General features: G+C 35.8%; 1 protein-coding gene across 17 annotated transcripts in view; it reads right to left on the bottom strand.

Moving 5' to 3' along the window:
- The window catches only part of PARD3 (par-3 family cell polarity regulator), a 663835-nt gene that overhangs the window by 352711 nt on the left and 297290 nt on the right, over positions 1 to 13834 (bottom strand). For all 17 annotated transcript variants that reach the window (XM_019465161.2, XM_019465165.2, XM_053895761.1 and 14 more), the window contains exon 4: positions 6124 to 6302. In XM_019465161.2, the coding sequence (XP_019320706.1) occupies positions 6124 to 6302 (179 nt within the window). The remainder of the gene's footprint in view (positions 1 to 6123; positions 6303 to 13834) is intronic.

The following is a 13834-nucleotide window of genomic DNA, read 5'->3' as shown; positions in this document are numbered from 1 at the left end:
TTGATTTTCATTTGAAAATGATAAATTTGAGCAATCTAAGTGTGAGACTCTATTCTGCCATGATAGAAAAATGAGCCTAAAAAGAAGACATCTCAAAAACCATAAGACTCTTATTTACCCTATCTTAACAGGCAAATAAACACACTTTTCCTTTTCAGCTAGACTCAAGTCCTAAAAAAAAAAAAAAAAAAAAGACTGTGCCCTAAAACCAGCAAAGCAGCTCTAAATAAACACACAAATCTCCTGACATGGACAAAGGCACCCATGGCTATAAGTGTGTTTTGCCTTCTAAAGTTCACAGGTGATTATGATGCGCAGCCAAATGGGAATTATTAAGCTATACACTAAGACAGTAAGTTCCAGAACTCAGGAACAGTACCCCCTTGCTTCTTTGTTTTTATATTCTCCCTCATGCCATAGCTCATCCCATCTAGGACTTCTCACAGTGCTTTATAAAACACAAGTACTTGACATTTTACTAGTCATGAACTAATGAGAAATGAATATCAGTAGCTTTAAAAATACTCATTTCCTTGGTCAAATAAGCCTCCTTCAGGAATCTGTTCTAAGAAAATCATCAGAGATGTTAACATAAATTAATATATAAGGATCTTTTCTGAAGGGTACTTCTAAAGGCTACTTATTAGAGCAAACAAACAAACAAAAAAAACCTGGCAAAGTATAAAAGTCAAGCAATAGGAAAATCACCAAAGAAAATGAATAAACACCAACTACAAGAAAAAAAATCAGTATATAAAAGAACATTATGCAAGCTATCTATATTTATGAAACATGGGAAAATGCTCTCAATATAAGAAGAATTAGGGGAAAAGGCAGGAAATTAAACTATACTCGTTGGATGATTCCCCACTGGTAATAAGGACAGCCACCAGCTATATGGAGCTATGCTCCAGAGTTCCAAGTTAATGCACTGAACTGTCAATATTACTCATCTACACAATTCCAAATTACTTACTTGCTTCTTTATATTTTTCATTACTTTATAAATGCAAAGAGAAAGTAGTAGTATTATAAGAAAAACACTGTTTTGGGAATCTTAAAATATACTACAAAAATGTTTATGTAAATATTTTTCTAAAGCTAGAGGAAAGAAGATCCTATAACTCTTGTTCATGGAACAGAAAGGGAGGTGACAAAGACATAATTAAGACAGCAACTCTTCCAAGAGTTTGTACATATCAGGAGGATGGGAAACATAACAAACATGCCAAGCAACTAAATCAAACAAATAAACCCAGGGTGTCAGAAGCATTCCAAGATCTCTTTTAAAGAGAACTCTTAAAAATAATACAAATTTAAAAGATACTGATGCTAATATAATGTGTTCTCTTATCACTTTCTTCCCCTTTCCCTAACAGGTAAGAACCTCTCATGGAACTAGCCAAGATATGCTTTTTTATGCTACCTTTGTTTTTATCTACTTATACAAATTTTATTTGGTTGGAGGTGGGGGGAAGGAGCAGATCACTTAGAAAAGCAACAGCTCTCAGTATTTGGGGCAAAGGAATAATTGCTTAAAACCAATACACAATGAAATAATGCATAGACTTCATCCTTGAACTTCATAGTAGGCTGATTCTGATAAGTGCCTCATTACATTGTTCTTGATGGAATGAATCAAATGCTCTCCACATACTAGTTAGACTTTATTTGCAGGGACAATGACTTAATAAGGGGGACCAAAGAGGTGGCAAAGTGATTTAAGTATTCACACTGACTTAAATACTCTTTCCCAAGATGAAATATTAAGCACGTGTAAAATCTCAAATGAAAATACATCTTGTAGCAATATACTTTCCATACTAATTATGAGTAAAATGTTCTCTAAAAGAGTTGAAAAAGGAAGTCAGCCACAAAATGTTGGGAAACAGGAATGAGACAATGTTCCCAAGAACTTTTTTAAAAGCCAAGACTCTCTTTTCTTTTATATCTTACTTCCAAATGAAAGTATGAGGAATTTTAAGAGATCTAAAAGCCCATAGAATCTTTGTCCTCTCCAAGCTCTCACCTGGTTGAGGTCTCTACAACACCAAAATCTGTCTTCACTGGCCTCTAAACTTAATAGTGGAATGACTACTTTAACTGGGAAGACTTCACCTCCCATCTTGGTTTTGAATCCATAGGAGTGAGTTCAGCATCATTCTAACATACCAGAATGAAACTGCCTACTTCAGAAATAAGAGATTTCAACTGATTGGTGACATTATTGTAAAATTGTTTCTTTTACTTACCAACTTGGAAGAATAGAAGCCACTTAGCTCTGTAGATGAGTTATACAAGTATATCAACTTATTTCAGCCATTAGAGATCAATGGATCACAAGACTATGAATCGTCAACTCCTTTACTTCCATGCATTTACACAGAAAACCTAACTACCACAAACACGTAAAGATTTATCATATCTTGAAATTGCCCAGCAATAGGTGAGCTCTCATGGCCTCAAGAAAAAGAAATCAAGTTAATACTTATCAGCAAGTATGCTTTCTTCCAAGTATCCTTTCTGAATACTGAAAATACAGAAAGTCATTTTATAACTGAAAAGAAGATAGCATTTAGTCCGATGTACACATACAAGAAAGAAAGAAAGAAAGAAAGAAAGAAAGAAAGAAAGAAAGAAAGAAAGAAAGAAAGAAAGAAAATCTCTCAGATTATAATTCAAATAGCTCAAAATTGACAGCAAGCTTAGAAAATGGGTGCTTGAAAAGTAAAACGAATGATAATTCAAAGGACAAATTCATTCCACATTATCCTTTATGTGTGTTGAATGTGAATATTATTTCCTCTAAAGATATGTATGTAGGGGCACCCGGTCGGACTCTTGATTTTGGCTCAGGTCATGATCTCCCAGTTCATGAGTTCAAGCCCTGCATCATACCCTGTGCTGACAGCATGGAGCCTGCTTGGGATTCTCTTTCTCCCCTCTCTCTCTGCCCCTTCCCTGCTTGCATATTCTCTCTCTCTCTCTCTCAAAATAAGTAAACTTATGTATGTAAATCAAGGTCTTTCCTATGAGAAACTGTGGGCATTGGCTACATTAAATGCTGCCCCATACAGAAAAAAACTTGTTGAAGGGCACCTGGGTGGCTCAGTCAGCTAAGTGTCTCACTCTTGATTTTGGCTCAAGTCATGCTCTCACAGTTCATGAGTTTGAGCCCTGCATCGGGCTCCACGCTGACAGTGCAGAGCCTGCTTGGGATCCTCTTTCACTGCCCTTCCCCTGTTCATGCTCTCTTTCTCTCTCAAAATAAATAAACTTTAAAAAAGAAAACAAAAAGCTTGTTGAGTAAATAACCATTTTTAAAACAAAAGTACATTCAAGTTTCTCTCACACTTATATTTATAATGTGAAAAAAATGGAAATAGTATAAATATCTAACAGTAAGAGAATTATAAATTATAGTATATTCTAGAGTGAGATATACTGCAGCCATTAAAAATATTTTCCAATAAAATTCACACCAGGGAAAATCACTATGATATGAAAAAAATATATAAATAATACGAATGCAAATATGTAGACATAGTATGACTCCAACTCTGTGGGGGTATATATATGTGTGTGAGGGTATGTGTATGTGCATATGGTGTGTATTCATTAATATCTTCATACTGGTTGTTGCTGAGTTTGTTCTATTGTACTAGAGTTCCAAATGTTTGACAATGATAGATATAGGTTATTTAAAACAAAAAGTCAGTGAGGTGACTAATTGGCAGTGCGCATCACAATCCTCTCGCAGCATGCAGCCGAGACCGGAAGGCTAAGGTCCATTTCTTAAACCTCCCCTGCAGATAAGGATCTGGACACAGATAGCATTCTGCACATTTGGAAACAATAGCCTGAAATATTAATGATGCTTATGAAATAGGCTGAATTTTCCTGGGCTGCTGCTGGTGGCAAGCCTGGGTATGGAGATAGATGATGGAGTTTTCTGAGGCATTTCTGGGTTCACTTCCAAGCTTCACAAGTGACAAGAGACAGGGTGAGCACACCCAGAGACAGGGTGCTAGCATCTACAGGCAGATGCAGGGGGCAGGATCCCAGGTTCCTGCCCCGCAGCCTCTGCTTCTTTCCTGGGCAGATGCACCGTACTGCATCGTTCAGATGGTCCTCAATGATTTTCTGAGAAAGCACTTCTCAGTATTAAGTCCTCTCATGTTAAAATAGCTACTGTGGGGGGCGCCTGGGTGGCTCAGTTGGTTGAGCATCTGACTTCGGCTCAGATCATGATCTCACAGCTCGTGAGTTCGAGCCCGCGTCGGGCTCTGTGCTGACAGCTCGGAGCCTGGAGCCTGCTTCGGATTCTATGTCTTCTCTCTCTGCCCCTCCCCCACTCATGCTGTCTCTCTCTGTCTCTCAAAAATAAATAAACATTAAAAAAAATAATAAAAAATAAATAAAATAAAATAGCTACTGTGGTTCTGTTTTCCGCAAGTGAAGCTGACTCACATATCTAACATGCTGAAGGAGTTAAGAAGAAAACCCTGTACCTCAATGACTTTTGACCCACTATCTTTTTTTTTTTTAATGCTTATTTATTTTTGAGAGAGAGACAGAGAATGAGTGGGAGAGGGACAGAGAAAGAGGGGGACACAGAATTTGAAGCAGGATCCAGGCTCTGAGCTGTCAGCACATAGCCTGATGTGGGGCTCAAACTCACAAACCGGGAGATCATGACCTAAACCAAAGTCTGATGCTTAACCAACTGAGGCACCCAGGCGCGCCTGACCCACTAGCCTTCAACAATGGGAAAACCTTTTTAATAAGTAATGAATTTTTTTTAATTGCCAACTTGACTTGTTTATATACTTGTAAATATCCATGTAAATTAAGTCTATTTTGAACACAAATTAAATGTCATGAGGCATTTTCATAAATTGGATTCTGCTTCTTCAGATGGTCTACTTCATGATAAAGCATTCTAAAATTTCAAGCTAATCCCAATGACAAGATACTCCAATTTGATTCCTCATCAAATACATAATAAAATATTTCAGAAGAGTGAGCCTAACAGTTAAACGCCTATTCCAAAACATTAGCAACCACAGTACACTGTGTTTTCCCGATAGATTCTTCTCAGTTAAGGTACTCTAGGTACTCTAAGTATTTTTCCCTCTAAATGAACTACTACAAAGAAGAGTTTGTAAAAATGCAACACCAAGTTAAAAAAATTTAAAACAGGTATTTTCACATAGATGCAAAGGATATATCAAGCAAACCATAAGCTATATGCATTTTAATATTAATATGTAATTAGTATAGTTCCACATTTCTCAATATACATGATGCTCAATTGCTGTCTGCATTGAAAAAAAATATTCATTCATTCATTCAACAGATATTTACTGACACTCAACAGTTTCAGGAGTGAAAATGACAAACAGTGCTTAAAGCTCATCGAGTAAAAAGTTAGAGGTAAAACAGAATAGGATGTTAAGAATTCTATAGGAATATATGACAAAGAGCATTAAGAAACAAATTGAAAAAAACAGAATAAACTAAAATAAAGTTTATTTTTTAGACTAAATAAATTAGATCACAGACTGAAATAAATTGGGTCAAAGAAGAAAATGTTATTAAGACCAGACAGTACACTTCCATTCTGTAGGAAGATAAAATTATCAATGGAGTAGTTAGAATAAATGACTGTGGAGTCCACTTTCATCCTTAAAAGTCCATAATGTTATAATTTCTTTAATGCACCTCATGAATCAATACGAATATCTGCTTATACATGTGTAAAATATCTTTGTAAGGACATGCAAAAAGGTAATGGTAAGAGGACTGCCCCTGAAGAAAAACAGGATGACTAGTTTTTCTTCCAAAAAAACAAAGGACAAACACATTGCATGTCAGAAGTTTTCATTTTTAATCATAAATATATTATCTATTCAAAAAAATGGATACATACATAAATGTATAAATAGCATGAAATTTCTCAGAAACTGCAAGGGCAACATGAAACAGGAAGTTATCTCGACTTTGACGGAGAAGTTGGTAAGTACACACACAAAGGGCCATAGTGAAGATGTGCTAGAAGCAAAGGATCCAGTCAACAGTTGACATTCATCATTGATACTAATACAAAATAGAAATGGTTACCTTCCTGTCACAGGTTTTAGGGCTAGCAGCTGTGTTTTGCTTAAGGAAGCCAGCTGTTGTTGACCAGCGTGTGGGGTTTTTCCGCGAAGGCTCTTCAGAAGAAAAATTATTATCACTAATGGAAGTTGAAAGGCCAATTAAAGCTGGGTCACTGCTTCGTCGGACATGAAGAGGCATATCTATAAATACAAAAAAGCATTATATTTTTTAAAAAGATAACTAATGTCTGAAAACTGCATGTTAGGATAAAGGTAGAGAAATCCAAAAAATTAAAGAAGAGAGTAACACTTTTAAGGTGACAGTGGGTCAGCATTCTAAATAGAGACTCCATTAGCTCCTTTAAAGCACTTTTCAGCAAAAGAAAAGGACTACGTACGAGATAACCTGCTCTGGAGTAAGACTGCCCAGGCTCCTAATTGCACTTCACCAAGTTGTGGTTCTGTGCAAGTTGCCTGACTACTGTCTGCCTCTAGTCCCTTCATATATGAATGGCCATAGAATAGAAACTTTGAGGGTATCTTGAGGTCTAAATGAGATAAAGTGCTTAAAACAGTACTGAATATTTTTAAGTAAAATATCATACATATTCTAAAAGATAAATAACAATGTATCTGTGGAACAAATTTCATCTAACTTTTAATCATATCTGGATTAAAGATACACAACCTAAACTGTTTGGCTTGTCCATTAAAGAATTCTGTTAAGTAAGATAATTATTTTCTTCAAGGAAGTACTATCAGAAAATATAGAACATAAACATATTCCTTATCCTTAAATGGAAGTCTTGAAAGCAATCGCTAATACACAGGTAGTGTGTGCAATATACTCGCATACACAATTACATGAAAGACAGTGTTTTAGCAATTGTATTCACATAAAAGAGAAGTCTGTTTGCAACTGTTATAACACAATCATTAACAAGCTCAGGCTAATGTTTGTATCAGTAGCACTGAGCACATCTTAGCAGATACAATCACTGGTACAGCAGAGAAGGAACAAGTCTGTAACACTGGGAATGAGAATCAAAAACTCCACTCATCAACTGAGCAAAATCGCTCAAAAACATAATAAATATAAGACAAAAAATTCAGCTTAATTATGTGAGAGATCATCTGTTTTCAAAAACTAGAATGCAAGGTAAATATTTATAGAAAGTCTCTAATGAAACAGCTTTAATGGTGGTGTAAACTCAGCATTTACTCTATGAAAGCCATTTTGGGAACACGGATGCATTGATCAATGGTGTGGATACATAGATCCTAGACAATACTCAACTAAACACAGACTATTTATACACATTGAAGGTGGTATTTAAACCACTGCCAATCCAATAGTCTCAAAGATGTTAAAGCAAATTAGAAATGATCAGAGAAAACAGAAGCGTATCAATCGTTTAACACTGCTTTTAACATATGCTTCTACATCATGAGGATTTGATAATAATAGAGCCTGAGGAACATCACCAGAAAAAAATATGCTGAACATTTAACATTGTTAATTGTTATCTTAATTTGCTGGGAGTAACACATGAAAATTATTAGAGAAAAATAATTTCTAATTTTTAAGTGTAAGTAAAAGCATGTGACAGCTCTTAACTACTTACATTGCACCCAAAAATAAAACACACTAAGAACTATATAGTCATTTTCAAAACAGGTTCACAAAAATATACATCTAACCATCTATGTGTTAACACTACAATGTTTTTACTATTAAAAAAACTTCCCTCCCAAATAACAAAATTGTTCCCATCAAATCAAAAATGTAAGCAGAAAAGCAAAATAAGGAGGGGGAAGAAAAAAATAGCTCTGGAAAATAATACTGCTTCTTGGATATGAGTTCTGTTGCATTCCAATTACAGGGGTGTTATTAATTTAGCTGTTAAGGAACTCTGCACACCTCAATTTCTATGTGTGTGTATGCATGCATGTGTGCATTGTGTGTGTAAGTCTAAAGGAAGCACTACTCACAAGAGATAGTCTTTAAAAAACAGTACAGAAGTAACGATCAAAAGTTCTATCCACAATAAAACAATCACATAAAAGTATATTTCAACCCCAAAATAAATTTAAGAACTATATAGTGTCTCTGAATTTGCTTAGACAAAATAAAACAGCTTACTATACTTGCTTTTGAAAATATTTCCCAGAAAAAAAATAAATTGCATATAGGATGCAGATAAAATAAAGAGGACCATCATCTTCTGATGGGACATTATCACTGTGTTAATCTGTTAGTCTGAAACAGGTAAAAATAATTAGCCTTTTACCTCTGGTATCTACAACTCTTGAAATTGTAGATGTGGGGGGAAAGGGAAACTAGAGAGGAGGTAGGTGACAGTGGGGGCTGCAGACCCTACGGGCTGTCCCTTCCGGGTAGATGCCAGGGTACTGGACCAGGGCAGCATTTACATAATTGCAGGGTGAGGGACGACCCAGGAGATGCACTATTAAGCAGCCCTTCCTGTCAGTTCTTTGCACATTAAACTTTGTCTTCATTTTAGTGATATCCATAAAAGGAAATAACAGATAGGATAGTATAGGTCTTTCACTTGTACTACCTAGTAACCAAGTACCCTTATGCAATTTCAAGGCTCCATGTTTTCATTTCTGCCCACTGTCACAGTCAGGAAGGTGTCCTAGGCTTGAGTACTGGGCTAATGAGAAAAGAGCAGAACTCAATTTAAAAAGTAAGCAATGTGTACGTAATAAAAAAAATGCCAAGTAGTATCATGATCATCTTGAAATCAAGGTTTTCCTGCAGTTCTATGTGTTGAAAGAACAGAACCATCATAGTGCATGCCAGCAGCATCACTAGGTCCAAACACAAAGACCACAAGCACACAGTGGTGGTCTACACTCATGCTGCCTGTGATTAGACTCAGCAACACACCACTGTCTCTCACACTGATGTGGTAAGTTTGTATTTGCATCAGTTTATAATTTCTTCTTGGTTTTATGGTTGCGTGAAAATTATGGGCATTTTTATACAGTTTATACACACACACACACACACACACACACACACACACACACACTTTACTTAAGTAACCTTATATTAGAACCACTGACTTAACTTGCAACGATGTGAATTTTTTTTTTAATAAGTTTCTACATTAGTCACAATGGAGATACATGTGACTCACTTTACAGATGAGTAAGCTGAGGCTCAGCAAGACGACATGAGGAGCTCAGGAACTATTTCCTGGCCAGACCTTCAGGCGCCCTGGTCAGTGCTGAATCACCGTCCAAATCACGAAATTAGTTCTATTAATCAGCAATTCACTGGAAAACAAATTCCATTTCCAGCTACTTAGAGATACATGTTAGTCTCAATTTAGTAAAAGGGAAAAGTTTTGTTGTTTTCTAAGTAGAATTATATACATTGAGAAGTCATACACTGATTTTAACTAATACCATCATTTGATTTCAGAAAGTTAAAGAAATACTACGTTAGTTATACATAGAGATTGAAACAGCAGCCATCCCAATTTCAGACATGTTAAAGAAAGAAAAGCTTACTGGTTAAGTAGAAGTAGTACAATGGTAAGATGTTTTAAAATTTTTTTTAGGTGGTTATTTCTGAGAGAGACAGAGAGACCAAGCTAGGGAGGGGCAGACAGAGACAGAGACACAGAATCTGAAGCAGGCTCTGAGCTGTCAGCACAGAGCCCGACACGTGGCTTGAACTCACGAACCGTGAGATCATGACCTGAGGCGAAGTCAGATGTTTAACCAACTGAGCCACCCAGGCACCCCCAATGTGTAAGATGTTTAAGTATGCCCCAAAGGAGACCAGCCTAGACCAATGCTCTCCAAATTTTGATCTCAGGACACTTTGACTTGAAAAATTACTGAGGACCCCAAAGAGCTTTTGTTTGTGTGGGTTATAGCTAGGGATGTTTACCATATTAGAAGTGGAAATGAAAACAATTTAAATATTTATTCCTTAGTTCATTTTTAACTTAATAGTAAACCCATTATATGTTAACATCAACAACAGAATTTTAGAAAATTCTATTTTACAAAACAAAGCATATTTAGTGGGAGAGTAGCATTGTTTTACATTTTGCTTGAGAGATGACATCTGGATTCTCATCCCTGCTTCTGATTTCAATGTGCTGCAACATGTCAAGTATATGAAGAAAAAAAGAATTCCACAAATATTTAGCTGGAATACTATTTTAATAACCTTTCCAGAACTATAGATACTCTTCTTTGATACCACACCAAAACTTGACAAATGACATTTCTCAAAGGTTAGCTGCAATATGGAATGTAAACTTCTTATTCTTTGCACAGTAAAATCTACTTGTCTTATACTTTGAATGGATCTTTTACTGATGAGAAAATTCTGTAACATTAGCTATTTGGAATGTATTATTGGCTTATACCACTCTTAGAAATGTTGATATATTTCTGCATATCAGAAAATCACGTATGTGAATATTACTACCAATTCATGAGAAAAGTCATTAAGTGTTGGGAAGCTATCATATTCATGGCAGAATATATGTTTTCCAATATCTAATTTTCAGTAGAAGGCTTACATGTTTTCTTTGGCAATAAATACTGTTCGTTATTTGCCATGTAATGCAGGCTCACTTCATTCATTTTCTAGAAACTCTGCCAGATACCAAAGTCTAAGAACCAGTTTTCCATCTTTTTTTTAAAAAAACAAAACAAAACAAAAAAGCAAAAGAAAAAAAAGACAGACAAGTGGTGTTTCATTAAAAAATGGTTACCTCAGCTTATAAATGCAAACCGTCACATACAAGTTTTTCTCAACATAACCAGTAATCTTCAATGCATAGAAGTACTTTATGCCTACGTACCACTTTAACAACATATTAAATTGTGTACTCAAAAGTCATTATTTAATCAGAATAATCATTTTTGCTGCTTCATTAAGGGCAGCAGATGGAAATCGCTTTGTTTCTTAAAGTGTGAGCATATTGGGTGGAGAATACATTTGGTGCCACCACCCTGCATTTTACCCATCAGTGCCTGAGCACCATGGTGCAGACTATCAACCCAGTGAAAAACACAAAATATATTTTGGTAATACTATGAAAAATAGTCTTGCCCTAACAACCTCGTAGAAATGATCTTAGTGGCTCCCAAGGATGCACAGACCTCACATTAAGGACCGCTGGCCTAGACTGGTGGCCATTGGGCATATCGGTCCCTTGTCCAGGCCTCAGTCTCCTAACCTTTACAACCAGAGCTTGCACTAATGGGATAAGAAATTTTTTAATGACAAAAAAAGATGTCATTCCAAATATGTTAATATACTACACTAGTGATCACCTACCAAATCTCATCCTAATAGAACTTATAACAATTTATAAAAAATGAACTAGAAAAAATATAAAACTTTTCCAAAGCAGTATCTATAGCCATTATCAAGTGTCTCTAAATGGGTTAAAGTATTACAAGCAACAGAGGAGAATGAAAATACATGAATTGTAGGTAATGGGATAGAAGTAGCCACAAATGGCATGTGGTCTTTTGCCAAGTTGAACCTGATTACAAAGGAGATCACTAGAGGGGCGCCTGGGTGGCTCAGGTCACAATATCATGGTCATGAGATCGAGCCCCGCGTTGAGCTCTGTGCTGAGCGTAGAGCCTGGTTGGGATTCTCTCTCTGCCCCTCTCCTACTCGTGTGCACATGTGCATGCTTTCTCTCTCTCTCAAAATAAACGTAAAAAAAAACAAATTAAAAAAATAAAGATCACTATAAACATTTGGCCTTATCAACAAAATGACACAAAACACAACTACCTGGTTCATCTGACAGGCTTCCCATCTTTCATGGTTCTGATAAAACATATTATACAAAGAATGCAATTTTGTCATGGTCTCAGAGGAACAGAATATGAATACAGCCTTTTCCTCTATGGTTTGCCCATGGCCTATCTCAGCAATTTCTGTTCTTTACAGTAATTAGAAATAATAGAAGCTTCTTGTTTAAGGTAATTTGGTCATTATTATTACAATTCCTCATCCTCAATTTTAGGAAAATCAATGCATTTAAAAACATGATAATAAACTTTCTCTTCCCATAATCTTCTGATTTATTTAATATATAGATTTTCTAAGTATATCCTCTGAAATATTAAAAAGAAAATTCAAAGATGAGGATCTTCAATAATTAAGCTGCTGGAGGGAGCACACAGGGACTGGTGCGATGTCACTGGGTCCAGGACGATCGTGGAGGCTGTTTGATGTGTGCATTCCTTTGAAGAGTGGCTAAAACAGCAATCAACCCTCATCACAAGATTTCAAATTCTCTGTGCCACTAATGTACTGTAAATATTGATTTGCCTTTCTACGTAAGGTGCCTTTTAAATAAGTGGAAACTGGCAAATCTAATAATGAGTTAGAGCAAATACTAAAAGGGCAGACATATACATTTTTAACTGTTAACTATAAAGCCCCTACTTCTAATCAACTTTCTCTTCCTTCTCTTCTTTCATTCTCCCAGTGATTTCTAAATTCTTTAACCACTCAAAGCAGTGAATAAACCTTTTCCAAGAAGACAGGAATAAGCCGTTGAGGTAGTTAATCAAATCTAAAAATAATATGCAGTTACATACGTTCTATTAGAATTTATGATGTAAACAGCATAATTACTCTTCATGTGAAATGAAGACCATCTCCCCAGTCTTCAGGGCAATTACACATTTTCTAAAAACACATCTCACAGTGAGAAGTACCACATTATTAACACATGCCATGGGGATAAAAAAGCCATCATCAATATTGCAAAATTGACCTTCCAATATATGCTGCCCTTTTTATAAAGGTGCTTCTCATGTTTCAGCAACTGAGGAAAAATCCTTGAAGAAATGTGTGGAGTGCAAGGCACAAAATAAGCTCTAGAAAACAGTGAATAACTCAGAAGGATATAAAATGAGTCTTATGAGCCTGTTATTAACCATATATATATATATATATATATATATATATATATAAAGAATAAATAAAGAATATTCTAGTTGGAAGGTGCCCTAGAAATAAACTGAAACATCACATTCACAGATGAGTTCACTGAGGCCCAAAGAGGTAGTTTAAGGGCTGGGTCAAAGGCTACCCTGCTCCTCAGTGACCCAGCTGTACCTAGAATACTTGTTAATTGACTCCCTGCTCTGTGCAATCTGGGCAGGACCACACTGCTCTCCTGGGAGAACTGAGGCATATCAAATCCACAATATGCTTCTACTTCACTAGAGAGAACAGGTGATTTTGGGGAAAGGTTCAGTTTAAAACACATTTCTCATAGATAACGGGATATTTGCAATGGTTCCACTGAATCATAGGACACATAAAAGAAGGGAAAAGAAAGTCAATGTCATATAAACATTCTCAAAGAAAAACCAAGAATGTTTCTGAAGCATGTTAAATTTGTAATTTTGGAATTCTCATTCAGAAACTGAGGATATAAACACCCTGACCAAAACTCTCCAAATACTCACATGAGTACAAGTGGGGAGATGTGAATAAGACAGGTGGGTTGTATTAATGTTAATATTGGTATGATATAATACTACAGTTTTTCAAAATCTTGCCATTGAGGAAAACACCAAAAGAATCTCTCTGTATTACTTCTTACAACTGCATGGGATTCTGCAATTACCCCAATTTAAAAAATAATCATAAAATAAAAAAGCCTTCCCAAGAGTTAAGCAGAAAATCCCAGGTGAGATGT

The sequence above is a fragment of the Panthera pardus genome, unplaced genomic scaffold (genome assembly GCF_024362965.1).
Source record: "Panthera pardus isolate Hobbes unplaced genomic scaffold, ASM2436296v1 HiC_scaffold_6, whole genome shotgun sequence".
Taxonomy (NCBI): Eukaryota; Metazoa; Chordata; class Mammalia; order Carnivora; family Felidae; genus Panthera; species Panthera pardus.
Note: the sequence above shows the minus strand (reverse complement) of the source record. Positions and strands in the feature narration are given on the sequence as shown.